At 35.4% G+C, this 21319-nt stretch overlaps 1 protein-coding gene across 1 annotated transcript in view; it reads right to left on the bottom strand.

Annotated features, from left to right (window-relative positions):
* Karybeta3 (karyopherin beta 3) overlaps window positions 1–21319 on the bottom strand; it is a 348737-nt gene that overhangs the window by 69549 nt on the left and 257869 nt on the right. Inside the window, exon 23 of the mRNA XM_090396827.1 lies at window positions 7597–7671. Within this exon, the coding sequence (XP_090252953.1) occupies window positions 7597–7671 (75 nt within the window). The remainder of the gene's footprint in view (window positions 1–7596; window positions 7672–21319) is intronic.

The raw sequence follows: 21319 nt of genomic DNA, 5'->3' as shown, positions 1-21319 counted from the left end.
GACCAGGAGTTATTTAATAATTGGTTATATTGAGTGCTATAGGAAGAGATGAATGCAGCTTTTTCCCTATTTAATCCTAGATGAAAGGATGTCCATCTCATGGTTTGTCAATTCCGACTTGATATAATAACAGCAGTATTTGTTTCTAATGTTCTTCAAGGGAGATGTTAAATGAACTTCTATGCCCATAAAATGCCAAGTTGCAGATGCATAAGACTTTATATGAAAGTATTCCGAAAGCAATTCACATGCTTGCATAGCACTTGGAGTATGAGTGACCTTAAAAATGTGTATTTGGTTTTGTTTTTCATTTCTCTACTATAAAGCAATGTACAATTAAAGTTGTATTTCTCATGTTGTGTATATAAGAAAGAAGTACTGTACAAGTTTGTAAAAGCATCTAAAACAGTGTACAGTAACTGAATTTTTGAACCACAAAGCCGAGTGCTACTGAAATCCAATGCTGATCACTACAAAAACTGAGAAGGAACTGAAGATGTGAATATCATATGTTGTTGGGATCAAGAGTAGTGAAATCCATATTGCTACTCAATGGTCAGCTGCTGATCTACTCTGTGATTTCTGAGAGACTGGACAACTTTTGACTGTTTTGGAATGGGATGAATATTAGCACAAAAACAAGCTACAGCAAAAATTAAGTTAAGCGAATAGAGTGACAAGACAGTCTACAACAAGTGATAATTATGTAGAATGTTTTTAGCATGATAGGCAATATCACCAGAACAAGGTGTCTAAGCTATTCAGGATGCTGATGACACTAGGTGAGGCATTCTGAGAGTAGTTCTTTGTAAAGTGTGCTGATACTTTGCCTTAGTCATCAGTGCAGGGTTTGGAGGAGAAGGATGATGCCAGCAGTTTGTCCTTTTCCTTGATCAATATTACAGTACCATTTAAATGTGAGAGAATGTGGATGAACAAAAGTTGGGTCAAATGACCTAGTTGAGGAACTAAAAGACTCAACTACCTTTTGAAAAGGAAGTGGATTTTGTGCATTCAGTCACCAAGCAAGTGTTTGGATCAGGAGAACAAAACAAAAATCTGATTAAGGAAAGGAGAAGCAGAAGCCATGGAGGTGATCCCATTTGACCTTTATAATGACAAAGGACATAGGTTTAAAAATAGTTGAGTGAAAGATATTCTAAAGTAAGAGCTTGAATATTATAGTCTGTTACCAAGGAAGAAAGTTAAGAGCTGGTAAAGAGTGTTAGCAGGATGGTGAAGATTATCTGATATTTTTGGGAGTTGATGGACTATCTGTGTAAAGTTAAATATCCCTACATCCTTAAAACAAAGTACTGGGAAGACCTTACAGAAGATGGTACAAGACTGTAGCAAGTTATTGGCCTAATACACAGTAAGAAAAAATAATACTTTCTGCTCTACTCTGCAGGTCCAGTAAAGATGAACTACATCATTTCAGTATCAGATGTTTCTTGTGTGTTATGCTAAGAGAACTGTTTATTCACCATTTTTTTCTCACTGACTAACTTTTTTCCTAAAGAAAATTAACTTTATTTAGTCATCTTGTTTGAATTCTAACCATTACCAACAATTTCTCTAAGCTGATAGTATTCTGGTGCAATGACACTGCCTTGCTTATTGGAGACATGAGATAGGTAAACCAGCCCCCCCCCCCAGTTTTCTCTTTCCTTAATACCATGTATACCTTTCTTAACCAAAGATCCCAAATCAACTTTTTCAATAATCACTCAATTCATTTTTCCCAATTATTCACTTCATGATTTTTATGATCTGTACCTATGATTTCTAACATATGAAACCACATATAATATTATTATTATACGGGTACCTCCATGAAGTCCAAAGACTCGTCTATCTTTGATTTCCAGGGGTTTTTGGTATCACGGAACCAGCTTCTTCATACTTGCATCAAAAAAGTCTCTTGCCAGTGAGTTCAACCACTGAGTCACACTGTCCTTCAGTTCCTCATCTTCTTTAAAGTGCTGAATTGCTTGTCAGAGTTTCTTCATCATTTCACAACAAACATCAACATTAATTGTAGTTCCTTGCTGAAGAAAATCTAAGAGCAAGATCCCTTCGATCCCAGAAGAGAATAGCCATCATTATTTTCACCAGTGGTGCCTGCTTGAACTTTTTGCTTTCAGAGATGATGAATGGGCCACTGTACTGATTGTTGTTTTGACTCAATGATTGTTTATATTATTTATTTATTTTATTTAGTGTATGATGATGATACAACGGTCATGAGGTCCATTTTACAATGAAGTATGGTGCCATCTCAATCCCCTTAATTTTATATGGGCTCAGGACCGGCATAGCTGACGAATCAAGCCTATGGCTGGGTCTAAAGTATTCCTGACTGTAATTCTTGTGTGTTCATGAGGCTGATTTGCCTTTTCTTGAGGACAAAAAACCCGAGTTTCCGGATGTAAAAATCCCCTACCACCATGAGACTAATCTTTCGTTGAAAGAGACCTGATAAAGGTTCCTCAAGTCACGGATGAGAATTGAAGCCAGGTCTTTCCAACCAAAAGGCTTCATCTATACTGACTGAGCCATGGAGTCCGAAGACTCACTGCAGGAGACCCAATCTATCATACTCTCCTTGAACCTATTAACAGACAAAACACTCACAGTTGACTCTGGCAACCCATTCTACTTATTCACAACTCTCTAAAAATAAAAAAAAAATCTAGTCCTCACACTCCTACTAACCACAAGTTTATTCAACTTCCAGGGATGACCCTTGTTCTGTTACCTCTATCAAAGTGCTAAAACATTTCCCCTGCATCTATCCTATAAAAGTTGAATTTATAAAACAACTTAAAAACATTTAAGTTGCTTAAATCCTTTAAGCAACTTAAATGTTTCTTAAATCTCTAGCTTCATCACATCCCCTCTTTTTCTCCTATCAACCAACTTCTGCAATCCATACACCTTCAATCTATCCTCATAGGCCACATTCCCCAGACCACTCGCCATCTTGATAACTTGCCTCCACACCACTTCCTTATCCCCAAGAAACCCAGGGGACCAGACTTAAGCAAAGTAATTTCAAGGCCTTATAAAGAGGAATAACAACTTCCTTATCTCTACTTGTTAATGTGTTCTTCAATAGCCAAGTAATCTTATGGGCTACTTTAGCAATATGTCCTCTATACTATACTACCACCACCCCTAAATCTCTAGCTTCATCTATTCCTGGAGTACAGTGCCATTAATGTGATACATGGCTTGTAATCTATTTATCCCAAAATGCATAACTTGACATCTCTTGTCATTAAACCGACATCCATTAATTTTTTGCCCATAATGACAATCTATTTAAATCGTCCTGCAAGCTCTCCACATCGATTTGATTAACTATTATTCTACCTAATTTCACATCATCAGCAAACAACTGAATATTTCCTTTCAGATTATTTCCTATATCATTTATGCATAAATTAAACAGCAATGGTCCCAGCACACCACTAATCACCTGTTTTCGCCTCGATTCTGCCCCTTCACATACCGCTTTTTGATATCAGTCAAGCAGCCACCTTCTTATTCACTTAACCAATATCATATCCATCCCCATTTGTTCTAATTTGCATAACAGTGTTCATGTGATATTCTATCAAATGCCTTTGCAAAATCATAATGTAGCCATTTCCTTTCCAACTCAGCTGTTACTGTATTATAAAATGTTAGTAAATTATCAAGGTATGACCGAACCCTTCACAAAGTAATGTTGACCCTCATACAGTATCATATTTTTATCTACCCATTCTTGAATTCTCTTTTATTATTATTTTTTCTAACTTTTTTTTACTACCATGGCTGAGATACTGATTGGTCTATAATTTGCAACTGCAGTCTTAGAATCTCCCTTATGCAAGGGAATTATTTTGCCCTCTTTCCACTCCCTTGGAACTCTACAGAAGAGACTTAAATTAATTAAATTAAAGTGTCTAGTCAAAGGCATTGCCAGTTCCCTTGCACATTCTCGCAAAACCCTTGCTGATATTCCATCCAATCACACAGCTGCATTTACATTAAGATTCTGCAATATCCTAAGAACCTCCAATTCATCCACCTCTGTTCCCACATTAGTGTCTGTCACATAGCTTAAAGCAGTAACCTCACTAGGATATCCTTGAAAAGTGGTTGCTCAGTAACTCAACTACAGGGCGATTCAAAAAGATGGACTCAATTTCAGTATGCAAATTCAGTACAAAATAGTCCATCCTTTTGAATCACCCTGTATTCTATCCACTTCTGTCTCCTCGTGAACATCATCACTCATTAAGGTTAATCTTCCATAGTCATTCTTCTTCTTACTTGCCACATAATGAAAGAACTCGGGATTTCCTTTGCCCTGTTAGGCTAAATTCTTCTCAAAATCTGATTTTGCCTTCCTTGCTATGCTGGTCAACTTTCTTGCCTGAACCTTGTGTTGTTCGCCTTTCTCTTTATATACCCTCTGCAGCTTGTGTTTAATCATATTACTCATCCATCTAACTCCTACCGAATTAACCCTCCTTACTCTAGGTTAGTGTTTCTCGAACTTTTCCTATGACGGAACACTTCACAAATCCTGAAATTTTAAAGGAACTTTGTTAGAGTCGAGTATCACCAGTCTCATATTCAATGTAAAGCTAACTGCACACTATCGCATCGTAAAAATGCGACAGCACACACTACAGACGTGCTGGGCCGCATTGCATTGACCTTGCTTGTGACCACACGTTTCCTATAACAGATACCTCTGTACTTCACTCGTGCTCGGAGGTATCGACAACCGTGAGCGGCTGTCAGCCAGAGGCTGAGTCATTAGCACAATCCACAACAAAGTGAGGAGCGCCTAATTTTCAAACATGTTTGAACTTGTCGCAGCATTTAAAACCAGTCCAGGCATGGTGCTAAAGTAATTATCTCTTAACAGAAATTCTTTAAATTCTATTTCCTTCCTATCATGTGATCGTTCTTTCTTCCAGTCTATATCTCCATAGTTGAAGTCCCCCATAATAATCACTCAACCTATACTCATTGTACTAATTTGGCAATGCATGTCTTCCAGATCATCTGTGGAATTCCCTGGCCTATAACAACAACCAGCTATATATTTTGTCTTACTGGCCTTGATCTCACACTGGATTGCTTCAAATGAACAGCCACTCTCTATTGTTTTTGGTTGCAATTCATCTACTATCATCAGCAGTATTCCTCCCTCTATCCTATCTTGCCTGAAAATACTAAACCATTCATATTCAATCCCTGTAACTACATCATCTGCTGTTAGCTAAGTCTCACTAACTAATGCCAAAAACTCCTCCCTCTTGTTCCTGATACTTCTGGCATTAGTATATAGAAACTGCTGCATTCCTTTAGTCCTCCACCCACCTTTACTTTCTGAATTGACTATGCTATGCAATATTTTTGCTTGAGAGACTAGATTCCTCACTTGGTCCTTCTCATACTCACTCGCTTCATGGGTACCTTCACACAAACTCACTTGCTCCACCCTAATTGCTTAAGTTTCCCTGAATTTGTACTTCAGCATGCTCGGTGAACAAAGCTCTCTCTCCAGACACCTAACACCAAAACCATTTAGTTGTAGTTCCATGAGCATTGTACAAATCTTTTCTTCTGTCAAACAGAGACCATAGATCCACAAATTCTACATCATTTCTTTTGCACACTCTACGTATTGACTAATTGGCTATCAATGCTCTCCTCCTCAGCTCGCCTCTATCATAGTGTTGTAAGAGACTATGTTCAGCTTCTTGTTCAGTTTTGCCTCTTTCTAACAACTCCTTTGCGTCTTCCCTCATAAAATACTTCTTGCCTTTTAAATCATTTTTACCAACCAAGACAATAATTTCCTTCAACTTACTTTTGCATCCAGATATTCAAATGAACAGCCACTCTTGGGGCTAATATCATGAATTTTGCATCCAGAAAACACGACTTGGTCACACTTTTGTTAATACTCCCCTGATCATTGAGTCTCCATACATAATTTTTTCCTTAACTTGTTTGTTTGGTCTGTCTTTATTATTCCTTCAGATCACCTGCTTCTTTCTTTTCAGCCCCGCTTAACTCTTGCCACTTCTGCAATTTTTCAATTTTGCACTTTGTTCCTATGAAAGATAACATTTAAGTGCACAATTTCTTTATTAATATCCATTTCGTTCTTCTCTATTTCCACGGCCATACGTTCGACATTAACATCATTTACCATCTTACCATTGGTATTTCTTGCGTTCTCGTCACCTAACAGACACTCACTTTTGAAACACTTAATACAAACTCTCTCTCTCTCTCTAGTTTCAATTTCCTTCCACATATTCTTTAATTTTCTCAATGAATATATTTCACACACACTGCACTGAATAAAGTCCTGTAAATTCAAATCCAGACAACGTGGTCTTTGCTGCCATTGTTTGTCGCTTTGGTGCCATGCCGAAATTATAAAGATATTAATGTTATAAAGATATTAAATACTCTAAAAACATGAAAATCTACACTAATTTTCCAAGGAAAAAACATAATAAAACAGACAAAAATTTACTAATTCTACACGAGCACTAAATTACACAACCTCATAATATAACCTCGAAATCCATGAATGTGAGATCTACTCTGACATTATGTTAGACACTGCTTAACATGGAATGTTTCTCTTGTAAATTCATTTTATTTTTCTTGCTTAGTATTTCCTTACCTAGGTCAATACTTATTCGTTGTCTTTACTGCATCCATAAAACAACAAAGAACAACAACAACAACAACAAAAAAAAAAAGCTGGCGTATTTGCAATAAAACTTCCTAAAGAGCAATGTCACTTTTTTTTTTTGATGTCTTCCCTAACTGATTCTCTTTCTCTTCCCCACTACAGCTCTCCCCAAACCACTATTAGCAACAATCCTATCTATAAAGTACATTTAATCTTAAACTTTTCTCAATAATCCAAAGCAGGTCTACTCTTTTTCTATACTCTTATCCTTTTCCCCACTAAGAGCTCATTCCATTATACTGATATTACTTCTTTCACAGGCACAGATCACAAGTTAGTGCAACTTTCCTTCCTCATGGACACATCCGATCTCTCATAGTCCTCTCAGGCACAGACTGTCTAAAACTGTATCAAAGGGGTTGATATGTGTAATTTCTATGTCTCCTTTTACTGTTTTCAGTCTCTGATTCTAATGATGTGAAATCATTCATACTAGCATTAACATCCCATTTTGAATATCATCTTATACTCAATGCTTTTTCACCACCAAAGTGGTTAAGAAAATAAAAATACAAGCACTGTCTAAAACAAACCATCCCCAAAGTCCCTATCTTTTAAAAGGACAAGACAAAATCTCAAATTTCTGCATCAATAATCAGAGAAAATACCATCCAATTATACCAAGTACTTCAAGCTTAATCCTATCTTCGACAATTTTATTATTAACATAAATTGAATCAAATTTGATGAAAACTACTTCTTGGAGAAAAAAGTTCAGACATTATATTCTCTAAAGAAATAGAACATGAAATATATATCAAAATTCAGTATTCTGGCTAATTTTAATTTAAAGTAGAAATAATAGTACTCACAGGGCCACCATGTTCAATAACATCATCAAATACACATAAAGCCCACTGATGATCTGCCCAAGATTTATCAGGTTCCTGTTTCAAAAAAATATCAAGCCTATAAATATAAACACTGAAGATAAAAATCAAATGCATATATTCTAATGTGTAATTTGGAAGAACTTGTACAATTAATCATATATAATTTTTTACAAGATCACTAAGGGTCAAAGCTAGATAACTGGGAAGAGGTTTCCACATAACCTTTTAACATGTTCATTGCAACTACTACCATATGTGCAATGCAAGGACATTTTTACACATTGACAATACATGTGATATGCCAATTTAAAGTTTTTTTAGAATTTTTGTGTAAAACTAATATTTATGAACTGGCTTCATGGTATACCTACACTTAGAAATACCAACAATTATAGAATTTCTCATAATTATCAGTGAATTATATAACTGGAAAGCAAAAAGTTTTTTGCCTAACATCACTTAGTATCTGCATGCATATCCAGAAATGCCACATAATGATACTTTACATGTCTTGACTTCCAGTTTGCCATCTCTCGGACAACTTGTTTCCTACCTCATGGACCAGTACTAAAGGATGCAATCTGTATAGTGTCCTCATGCTGCATGTAATTAGCGGGTATCTACCAAGATACTAAGCAAACAGATGGGCTGGCAATTTGGGGTACGACCAAATTACCAAAATTTCTTATTGGCTTAAGCCAAAACAAAATGATGGTACAACACAATTTCATGTTGGCTGGGGGGAATCACCCAATAGTGGATACCCTTGTTTACAAGAATCAAGATTGGCACAATCAACATAAGAGGAAACAACAAAAAGAGGTGGAACTGACAGAAGAATTGGAAAAGTACCAGGCTAATGTAATTTGTAATAGCAAAAACAGATGAGATTCTTTTAAATAAATACAAGATGTTATATTCAAGTAGTTATGATCAGAAAAAGGAAAAAATAACTATGGCATTCAATGATCAACATGAAGATAACCTTCTTGAATGACAGGCAATTTCAAGTAGAGTGTGAACAAACATCAAAATGAGGAGTTGGACAAATAAGACTTATTTGTGCCTGTCCTCCTAAAGAAATGTAGAAGTATTCTGAGTCAGTGGAGAAGGCAGCTGACACAAAAAATTTGGGCCTTGTTGGAGATCCAAACAGCAGAGAAGGAAATAATTAACAGACGTAAGTGACATCTAATAATAATAATGGTAAGTACCTCCTAAATTTCTGTTCAGGACAAAGACTTGTCATTACATGCATTAATTCACATGACAAAAAGACAAGAAATAAGAAAAGTCTCAATGACTATATTATTGGTGATAATATCCAGTTGCTGGGTTTAAGAAATAAATTAGTATACAGAAGATGTAAAATAGGAAGGGATCACCATTTAATTCTGAACTGTAGACTCAAATATACAAACATCATTCAAGAAAAAATAAACTTTGAATGAAATTTATTTTCTGAATGAGTAAATCTGTAATCATCACCATCAAATTCCTGACATGTACGGTCAAGGGGTGGACAGGATATGATAGTACTATGTGAAAAATTTACATCATTACTAACTTCCTATCTACAATTTTCCTCCAAATCAATCTGCTACCTATCAAGACTCCAACATTATCAGATCTTATATATCTATCTTCTAAGGCACTTTTTACCATATCAATCCACCTATATTTTGGTCTTCCACTGGGTCTTTTTCCAGCCAACCTGGTAGAGAACACTGGTTTTGCTAAGCAAGAATGTAGGTAAGAACCAAACTTTGGAATCTCAGTGGCAGATGGTGAACAAAATGACTGATTCAGTCAGAGAAGCATATGGTGAAGTTGCAAAAAAACAATAACTCTATGGTGGATGCAAGAAGTTGAAGAGGTAGTGCTGGAAAAGAAGAAGAAGCATTTCAAAAGTTCCTAGCAAGTAAGTCAGCAGATTCCCTAAGTGAACAGAGTGAAAAACATAAGAGAACTAAGCAAAAAAAAAAAAAAAAAAAAAAAAAAAAAGCAATGTGAATTCTGGTGGTAAGACTTATAGGGTGGTTATCAGTGATGATATTAGTTAAAGAAATTAATATCTAATATACATTAATTAAAAAAAAAATTTAACACTTCCAATATTTCAGCAAACTTAAATTTCCATCATCAGGGAACAATGAACATACCTATGTGCATTCAGGATACATTGTGTAAGTATGATTGAAGCAGAAACAACAAAGGTAAGTCTTAAAACAGTACCAGCTGTCTTATGATGACTAAACAGGCATGATAGTCCACATCAGAATCGCTGAACACAAAGACTACATCCGATTCCACCACTACAGCTCACAGGCCTTGCTGAATACACCTTAGACACCTGCCACAAGATACTACAGAAAAGGCTACCTTACTCCACAGGAGCAAATTCAAATCTGAAACTTTTCCTCGAATGTACTTCAGCCTGAAAGAACTACCTGAACCTCAAGTAATTTGACTATAGAAAACTGCCTCGAATCATGGAAACACTTGTCCTGAGAACTTCAGTCCAACAGCCAATAATACCTATCCCAGCCAATAGTGGCACTATTTTAGGATTTCAGACCTACTTACCTTTGCTATTTCTGCTTCAGTCATACTTACCTAATGTAGTGCCTTGGTGCATATATTGATATGATCATTATCCTCTGATGATAGCAATTTAATTTTGCCAAAAAATTGGAAGCATTAATTTTTTTTCTCAAATTAATATATAGCATGGGGGGGCCTGAAAAGTTCTGATAAATACCTATTAATAAATATAAAAATGGTATTAAAGCAACTCTTCTTATATATCCTAAAAGAAAAAGAACAAATTATTATAATTTAATGAAACATGGAAATTAAAGGGTTTCAAGATATGTTCTTTCTTGTGGTTATATCAGTTGCTTTAATATCATTTTTGTTCTAGGTGTTTATCAGAACTTTTCACCCCCACCCACATTGTCAATTTTCTAAAGTAGTATCATCAAAATTAATAGGAAGAATTTGTAAGAATACAGAAAATAAATATCAGAACAACTGAAAAAGCTTAGTGATGAAGGAAAGAACACAGTAAAAAGCAATCAGAGATGATAAACATGACCTGAAAAAACTGATATTCTACGTCTGGAATAATGACTTTGAAAGATTGCTAAATGAAACAAGAAGATAAAACAGAGGGGTAGAAAATATTCAAGAGAAATGCAAATGAGGAATAAATATATATATACTAGAAGTAGAAAAAGCCATCAAAACCTAAAATATGGAAAGGCTGACAGAATAGATGACATTTGATGAAAATACTCAAATATCAAACATCAAAAGAAATATTTCAATACTTGGCTAGAGGGGACAGAAGAAGAAGTCATCCCAGTAAGTTGGGTAAGAGTGTAGTTAGCAAGGGCATGAGGACTAGGTTTATTGCTTGGAGAGTGGTGAATGAATGAATGAATGAAATGGGTTGCCTGAGTCAGTTGTGAGTGCTCTGTCTGTTAATGATTTCAAGGAGAGGTATGATAGATATTGTGTTGACAGTTTCGGTCTCTCATAGTAAGCCTTAGAACTCTATGGAAGTGCTTGTGCAATAATAATAAAACTTTTACAGTGATTACATGCATAATCCAGAAGCCATGGTCAGAAAGTGGTACAGATGTTTCAAGAACTCCCATAGTATCATCAATAAAATTGAAATAAAATTGAAAAGGAATTTCCCTATTGAGTCTTCCAAGTAAGATTAATGCAAATATACTTAAGAGGCTAAGAAATATTCCAGAAGGAAAACCTGGGGAAGAACAAGCTAGATTCAGACTAATACAGGTCATCAGAATCATATTTTCATTTTAAGACCAACAGGCAAGAAATCATGGGAAATATAACAAGAATCAACTATATTTGTAGATCTGAAAAAATGCATATGAAAAGGTGCCCAAGAGAAAAGCTGTTCAAAATATCTTGATTATATGATATACATGAGACATTATACTGAGCAACACAAAGTATATGTTATATTTGAGTTATAAGTCAACAGCTAGAATTAAAGGTGTGAGACAAGAGTACACGTTATATCTACTGTTTATCAATGGATCTCACTATGAAAGAAAGTGGCATTAAACCTAGTATCAAAATTGGAGAAGTGGATCCCAGTTCTTTACTTTATGCAGATAATGAATGTCATACTCCTAAATAAATCCAGTACACATTTGCAGGGTGCCTTAACTAAACTGACTAACTGTTGTAATAAATGTGAAAATCAGCAATAAAGAGACACAAGCTATGAAAAATTGGCAGGAACATTTAAGATATCAGCTACATCTTAGATGGAAAACCTATTGATCAAGTAAAACATTTCAAACTATTTACACACAATGTTTAGTGAAGATAGCAAATTAAATATGGAAATAAACAGTAGAATTAGCAAAGCTGGTTATGTTAGAGATTAAACTGAATAAATTTATATGGAAAAGAGAGAGAGAGAAATTAGTCAAAACACTAAACTAGCTGTATACCAGATGCTGTTCAAATCAATTTTAACTATGGATCTGAGAGCTGGGCTAGAATTTAATCAAGACAGGAGACTACTGATAAGAGTTCTGAGAAAAAATTTGGGAGGAGGGATGAATAGATGACATCAATGGCAGGAATCATATTAAAAATGATATTATGACGGAACGTGACACTGTTAGCATACAGGGCTGTAAACAGAATTAATCTCAATTGGTATGGTCACTTAAACAGAGTGGTAGAGCAACTGTGAACTGCTTGATGCTATTATGGCAGTTAAGAGACCCAGAGGAAGAGCAATATCAAGGTGGATTAACCACCCAACCGGCCAAGACGTCTATAGACGTCAAAGTTACCATGGATATTACTTTGAAATATATGATGCATACGAAGTGTATGAGGAGTGTGTATTTTATCCACATGCCTGGTAGTATGGTTAATGAAGTTAGAAAAGCCTCGGCAGACTGAACTATATGTTTTGACAAAACTGGAGTCCTGACAGATAGAAAAAAAATTAATTTCGGAATGTAGATTATTATAATGATGTAAATTTTTCATGTAGTACTATCATAAAATCCTGTAACCCTCTGAAAATGTACATATGATGATTTTTATTTGTTATGATGATTTTTATTTGCTAGTATACATTGGTATATTAGCAAATAAAAATCATAGATAAGAAACAGAAAGGCCTCTGAGATGTGAAGAAATTTTAACAAGAACTTTCTCAGCTAAAGGTAATTAGCTGTTCTCAGAGAGAGATGATAGTTTTTCCTCTTGCAAATTAAACAGACCAGAAAACACATTCAATTCACAGACATAGAAATTTATGCAATAGGATCAACTACCCATTGTAGAATTGTAGAACTGATTAGGTTTTTATAAAACCAGGTCACTGAGCATAACCAATTTAGGAAAAGAAGTGATTTCTGAATCTTCTAATATAACAGCAATTATATTTTAGTGAAATAGTGATTGTTCTACTACAAATAGTCAAATTGTGTGAATATAAGAGAGATCTCTACTATCTTGAAAATGCATATGATAAAGCACCAAGAGGGTAAAAAAATTGTTAACTACACACACCTTTCACATAAAATGCAAATCAACAATTAGAACTGAATGATATAGAGGAAGATAATTTAATATTAATGATACTTTTAAAAAAATGGCTTAACACACATAAAGAAAATGAAAATTTATTCAAATATTCTATATATTTCGCACACTGTAACATGAGCATCATTTAGGGAGAGAAAGAGAGCCAAAGAAGTGGTTGCAACATTCAAAATATTAGCACATGACTGAGTCAAACAGCATGAGTCATACTTATCATAGTTAAGCTTAATTCTTTTTGTGCTGATGATAGTATCTTAAATTATTAAATAAACCTGCTACTAGTCTGTATTGGTGTTTTCAAAATTAAACACCTGTTATGGCAAACTTAGTATGAAAATAAGAGAAAAATTGTAAAAAATAGGCAAGGCAATAAAATCAGCTGCATTCTCAGCACTGTTACACATTTTAGTTATTTAAGCACAATTTTTAGCAGAGAAGGCAAATTATGTATCAAAATGTGTAGTGGACTTAGTAATTATTAGTAATTAATACACTTGCTAATAATTATTCATCTGAGGTTCGGGAGTATTAAGCACATCACCATAAGAACAAATAAAAACCTGGTGTTGAGGCTATCTGGTGAAAATACATGCTGTTAGAAAGCTCCTGCAAGATCTGCAATTTTTGTTGATTTATCAAGTGTTTTCTTAGATTTAATGGTGTACTTTTAGTATATTATCATAGTGTAATTATTGCACTACAGCATTTTATAACATAATGGTAGAAATATTATTAGTTTTTACTAGTCTTAAGAATGGCGACAAAAACTTGTCACGTCAGGGCAGTATCTAAGTTGTTATTACTGAGGAGAGCGTTTGTCTGATGAACAAAAGTACTGCTACAGTGATGATGATAATTTATCTGAGGATAAGATGACATTAGAAATATCTTGATTAACAGAAATTATTAGAAAATCAAACTAGAGAATTGGAAAAACATTTGATTAAACTTAGACAGGATAAGAAAAATGATCAGAACAAGAACAGGAAGGAAAGTACTGAACTTGGTAATCATAATATAAATAACAAGGTAAGTCAGTTAAGTTCTAAGAAAAAAGAGGTGATATGGTATAGTGACTAAATTTTACAATTTGCACTTGCCGAAGGAGTTACCACTTCTAGTTTCCTGGGGGAGCCTGTGTAGCTCAGTGGATGTGGCGTGTGCACACCACCGCGCTAGGCCGCACGAAGGAAGTCTTGGTTTCGAGTCTAGTCGGCGACTAGAGGAAATTTTTCTAAGCCTTTTTTCGACCGGTTCCCGAGTTAGTCGATCTCTGGCACGGGCAAGCAGGTTTTTCCTCCCGGAAACTCGGGTTTTTCGTCCTGTAAACTCAAGAAAATCGACCGTAGAACCCACATTATTTTCAGACATTAAATATATTGTGTTAGGGTTAGAGACCACGAGATGGCGGCACATTTGAGCCGTCTCTCTTCACTGTGTACCGCTTAATTAGTGATAGCCTTGGGCCATCTGTCTCTGATTGGGTACCAGTGGAGATTGAACTGCCCACTCAGTCTCCAAAAGTTAGATAGGGCTAAATGGCCTCGCCTACTCCCGTATATACGGGAATAAAAAGGTGTTAGCTGATAGCTGAGTTTCCTGGGGGCAAAAATTAAAAATATCACAAACGTAATTGAAAAACAAAAAAAGTAAACAAGATGGTAGTTCTGGTAGGTACTAATAATTTAAGTAGCGACAAATACAGTATAAGTATTGGAAGAAGTGAGAAAGAAATGTGACAGTAAAAATTGTAGGATTGCTACCCAGATATGACAGTACAGAGTTAAGAAAGAGAGCGATGATAGCAAATGATTTCACATGCAGGCTGTGTAGAAGAAATAGATGCAAGATTTTAGATGTGTGGAGTAAGTTTGATGGCAGAAAAGACTTGCATAAGAAGGATGGCCTGCACTCGAATTCATTTGGCATCAGGAGCCTGGAAAAATTACTTCTTGGTATGAGACCTAATGCAGAGAGTCAAGGAAACGAGATCAAGGGAGGAATGGGATAAATGAGTGTGAAAGTTCAGCTATGGTGTGTAAATGTGATAAAGATATGAATATCTTTGAACATGGTTATGTGTGTGGTGAAGGGGTGGAAAAATATGTTTTGGATTCGTATGTCTGGGGAGTGAAAAGAGAAAATTCTACAACAATACCAAATAGTGATAAAGTAAATGTGATAAAGATATGAATATCTTTGAACATGGTTATGTGTGTGGTGAAGGGGTGGAAAAATATGTTTTGGATTCGTATGTCTGGGGAGGGAAAAGAGAAAATTCTACAACAATACCAAATAGATTGCATATCTAATAATACAAATATGCTACATGGTAATTTATTATGTCTATACACAAATGCTAGGAGCATCAGAAACAAAGGGGTTGAGTTCGTTGCTTTATTGAATATGATGTGGCCTAAGATTGTTGGCATTAGTGAAACTTGGTTATCAGAATCAACTGGGATAGAGTGTAATGGGTATACTATTTTTGAAATGACAGAAGAGGAGGAGGAGTACTATAAGCTAATGATATATGATGACTTAAGTACAGTTAGGGTAGAAGAAAACAATGATGGTAACAGTGTCCCATGAAGCGGTGAGTTTGAGTCTATCTGGTGTGAAGTGAAGGTTAACAGAATGAAATATATGGTGAGGTGTTGCTACAGACCTGGTGGCTCGGTAGCAAGAGACGAAGAAATGCATTGCGTAATTTAGCCTTATGGGTACTAAACGAGTGATCATTATGGGTGACTTTAATTTTCTAAACATTGATTGGGTAGATGAGAAAGCTCATGATAAGAAAGAACAGGAATTTATTGAATTGTTGCAAGACAACTTTCTCAAGCAGCATGTGAAAGAAGGAATTCAAGGTCAAAGAGTGTTGGATTTGCTCATAGCATGAGAAGGGGTCTCTGTTAAGAATACGGCTATTTTACCACAAGCTGGTGACAGTCATCATGCTGTGCTTTCTTGGGAAGGATCTAATTGTATTGATGATCTGATTAGAACAGGTTACATGTTGAACTACAAAGTTCAAAATTATGATCATCTTAGAAAAATACTATCTTTGGTCCCATGGTATCAATTACTGAATGGGAAAAATGTCAGCAATACATGGGAATCTTTCAAAAAAACTGCTTAAATGAAGTGGTATCCGATGCATCCCTAGTGTTCGAAGAATAAATAAGTTGGTTGAGAAATGGATGTGCAACCTTATTAAGCAAGAGATCCACAAAAATCTCTTGCTTAATAAGGTTTCACATCCATTTCTCAATCAACTTATCCACAAAAATCTCTTGCTTAATAAGGTTGCACATCCATTTCTCAACCAAGATTATGTAGAAAGAATATTGTGAGAATAAGAGTGAGAGGAGTTATGAAACATATAAAGCTCAGGCCAGAAAAGTAATGAGTATCATGTGGAAAGCAAAATCGGAGTATGAAAAGAAATTGGGCATGCAAGCTAAAGACAATCCAAAAGAATTTTATCATTATGCCGCAAGCAAAAGAAAGACTGAATGTGAAAGAATAACTTTATTGAATGCAGATGGTACTCTAGTGTCAGAATGAGATTGTTCAATTAATGAGTATTCACTTTGCTAAGATATATCAACCAGGTGTATGTAACATGGTGCACAGTGCTACTGCTACATTGGATGAAGAGTTAAGAGGTGCATGAAAATGAGGTTGACGAGCTGTTGCATAACCTGGATAAGAATTTATCAATAGGGACAGATGGCATATCAGCCCATTTGCTAAAGAAATGTTCAGCCAAATTGGCTAGGCCTTTCACACTTGCTTGTATAACTTGAGTCTCAGCTCAGGAATGATACCACAGGAATGTATGATAGTTCCATTGTACAAGAGTGGTGCAAAAACTACCAACTTATTATCTCTGGTGTGATAGTGAAGATTTTAGAGATGGCAGTAAGAAATCATATACAGAAATGGGTAGACAAACAAGATATACTCTGCAAGAAGCAGCATGGGTTTACTATAAGAAGGTCATGTTTTAGCAATTTGCTCATATTTTATAACAATGTTACAGCCAAGTTGGACAAAGGAAATGGATACACTATGGTAATGTTGGATTTTTCTAAGGCATCTGATAGGATACCACACGAAAGACTTGCATAAACTGGAGAATATTGAATTGGAATATAAACTCCTAACTTGGATCAGGGGATGATTGACAAACAGATATCAAAAAGTGTATACAGTGGGTGTGAATCTGCCAGATTTAAGGTGACCAGTGATGTACTTCATGGTTCAGTCCTCGAGCCATTACTGTTCAATCTATACATTAATGACATCAGGCAGTGTCTTAATAGAAGATGTGCAATTGTTTGCTGATGATGCAAGGATAGACAGAGCAATCAGGGATGCTAGTGATATTCAACATTTACAAAATGATTTCAATAGGCTGGAAATTTGGGCAAACGAGAATGGCTATCAGTTTAATGTTATCTAATCACGCCAAAGTGCATAACTTTGGCGTGATTAGTCCAGTGGCATTATATTAGCGGGATTATGCTACACAAAACCGAGAAGGCGGATCTTGGGGTATTGGTAGATAGGAATTTGAAGTTCAAAGGTCACATAGCAAAGTTGCAAATACAACTCATGGGATAATTGCGATGTTGAAGCAAACCTTGACATGTAAGGATAAGTAAATCATTTTGTCAAATTATCCAGGTGTGGCTTTGATAAGACCACACCTGGATAATTGTGTGTGCAGATTTGGTCTCAAAGGGTTCCAAGGGGAAAAAAAGCTGTGGAAAGAGTACAAAGAAGAGTGAAAAAACATTGCTATCAACAATAACATAGTTAATGAGACTTTTCTTATTTCTTCCACATTCTCTCTATGTGAATTTGTGCGCATTCTATGTTGGAATATAGTGTTAGTAATAGCTAGTCCATGTCTTGAACAGAAATTGCAGGTACTTATCATTATTGTTAACTACTCTTTTCTTCAAACTTTCTCAAAATATATGTCTGGTAATGATTTCCTACTCTACCGTTTGGATCTAGAACAAGGACCAACTTTTCTTTTTCAACGTGTCAGCAGCTTCTGTAATTTCCCTCGAAAAATTCAAATACTTCTTATTAGAACCTTCTGTGGTATCATAGGCACAAATATGTCCCATTGTCTAGTTCTCCATTCTGATATTTGCCCAAATCATTCTACCTGATCTTACCTGCCATTCCTCATCTCTAGTGTTAAATACTATAGCTACTTCTTTCCCCCTCAACTGTTATTACTGACAGCAAACAATTCTGTTGTTTTTCCAGTTTGGTGTGTGAAGTTAGAGATAAGAAGACAGAATCATGAACACAAATCTCGATCTCAATGTCTGGGAGTTGTATGTAAAACTTTCGGAGATAGATAATCAAAAAGGTCAGTGTAGTCATCAGAATTAGGGGAGCATTAAAGGCAACAAATTAAGGAAATAAAAATAAGACAAAGAAATCTTGAGTCAAAGCAGATCATGTGAAGGTGACATTTCAGGTCTGAAACTTTGGCATGGGATATCAGACCTGGTCAGGACACAAGAATAAGTACATTTCTGTTATATGCAAACAAAAATGTCCATATGTACAGAGAATTTTCTTGTTCCTATAGCTTCTTTATTTAATATTTAATTCTGATACTTGAAACAAATTCAAGTTTTGTCTTAATATATTATAAAGCCCTAGATTTTTAAACCAGTAGTCTGGTTTAAAAATCTAGAACTGGCAGGCTAAATGTTTTATGAACCAGACAAGTAGCAATGAAACTGATATCTTGAACAAGAAATAATATGTTGGAAGTGATGATCCAAGCAAAGCCACTATTATTTTAATAAAAATTATGAAATATTTCAGATTTTAATTTCTCCGTCTATCAAGAGAATGTAAGCTTTGTAACCAGTAGTGAAGCACCATAATTTTATTTTAATTAAGTAAACTCATCATCATCAAATTCCTGCCATGTACCCTCAACGAGTGTACAGGATATGATAGTACTACATGAAAAAAATTACATCATTACTAACTTCCTATCTACAATTTTCCTCCAAATCAGTCTGTTACTTGTCAACACTCCAACATTATCAGATCTTATATTTCTATCATCTAAGGCACTTTGCACCGTATCAATCCACCTATATCTTGGTCTTCCTCCGGGTCGTTTTTCTGCCAACTGGCAGAGAACACTTGTTTTGCTAATCTTTCTTTGCCCATTTGTTTAAGTGACCATACCACCTGAGATTAGCTAAGCTAACACATTCCTGGATGCTGACAATGTCAAGTTCTTTCCTAATATCCTCGTTTTTAATATGATATTGCCATTGATGTCATCTGTTCACGCCTCTAATCTTTCTCAGAACTCTCATATCAGCACTCTCTACTCTTTGGTCAAGTGTTTTACTTCTGACCCAGCTCTCAGATCCATAAGTTAAAACTGGTTTGAACACTGTCTTGTATACAGCTAATTTAGTGTTCTGACTAATTTCTGTATTATTCCATATGAATTTATTCAATTGACTTCCCACCATACCAGCTTTGCTGATTCTGTTATCTATTTCTATATTTAATTTACCATCTTCACTAAAAATCATGCCTAAGTAGCTTTAATGTTTTGCTTGTTCCACAGGTTCTCCATTCACAACACAGTTGACATTTTCAACGATTCTGCCTATTTTCATTGTATTTGTCTTTTTATTGCTGACCTTCATACCATATCTATTACAACAGTTATTCAATTTAGTCAGAGAATCTTACAGACTGGTAGCGGATTTATTTAGAAGTATAACACCATCCACATAAAGCAAAGAGCTGACATTAACATCTCCAATTCTGATATCATGTTTAATACCACTTTCCTTCATAATGAAGGAAATTCCATATAGATAATGAATAACAGAGGGGATAATGTACATCCTTGTCTCACACCAGATTTAACATTGAACCATCTCCCCATACTTTCTTCAATTCTAACTGCTAAATTACAACTCAAATAAAGACTAAGTATTGCTTGATATAATGCCCCATTTACACCATATAACTGTAGCGTATTGAATAGCTTCTCTTTTGGCACCTTGCCATATGCCTTTTCCAAATCGACAAAACTTAAATACAGATCTTTGTTATATTCCCATGCTTTTGCGACTATTTGTCGTAAAGTGAAGATCTGATCCTGACAGCCTCTATTTGGCCAGAATCTAGCTTGTTCTTCCACAATTCTTCTCAATCGTTTCTCAAGTATACTGGCATAAATCTTGCCAGGAACACTCAGTAGGGAAATACCTCTGTAATTCTCACATTCAGTTTTATTTCCCTTTTTATATATGGGTACTATTAGAGCTCTACTCCAATCATCAGGAATTCGTCCCTCTGTCCAGGCTTTTTACTATGCAGTGCAGCAACTGTAAGACTTTTATACCACCATACTTAGCATTTCTGGTTCAATATCATCTACTCCTGTTGCCTTTCCACATTTCAAGCATTTTCTACTTTTCTACTTCATGGCTTTTTCTACTTCAAGTATGGATATGTATTCCTGACTGCATGCCTGGTCAGTGTTTTTTACCGCTGTGCAGTTATCACTGCTTGTTTCATTTAGCAGTTTTTCAAGGATATCTTTTTCTCCCATTTTCATGTCACCTTTATCATCTCTAACTCCTTTTACAGCACTCTTTCCTCCATTCCTAAGCTTCTTCAACAACCTCCAGAATATTTTGCCACCTTCTTGATATTTATTTTCTATATTCTTACCGAAGTCCTCCCATGACTTTTGTTTAGCTAGTTTTACACAGTGTTTAGCTTTCTTACATTTGTCTCTGTATTCTCTAAGAGCACAAGCTGACTTATTTGCAAGGAAATTTTGATACGGTTTCTTCTTTTCTTTCATTGTCTCTTTAACTTCCTGTAACCACCATGGAATTCTGATTTTTCTATCCTTGCAGACAACCTCACCACATGCCTCTCTAGGTGAATCAATCATGGTTTTCTTCAAGGCTTGCACTGAATCTCCAAGGTTTGATTCCTGTTCTCAAACTCGTTCATTTTTTCATCAATAATCTTTGTGTATTTTAGTCTACAGTTCACA

This window comes from Typopeltis vanoorti, chromosome 8 (assembly GCF_054136105.1).
Source record: "Typopeltis vanoorti isolate ZY-2024b chromosome 8, IOZ_Tvanoo_1.0, whole genome shotgun sequence".
In the NCBI taxonomy this organism is placed as follows: Eukaryota; Metazoa; Arthropoda; class Arachnida; order Uropygi; family Thelyphonidae; genus Typopeltis; species Typopeltis vanoorti.
This window is presented reverse-complemented; position numbering and strand designations above follow the sequence as displayed.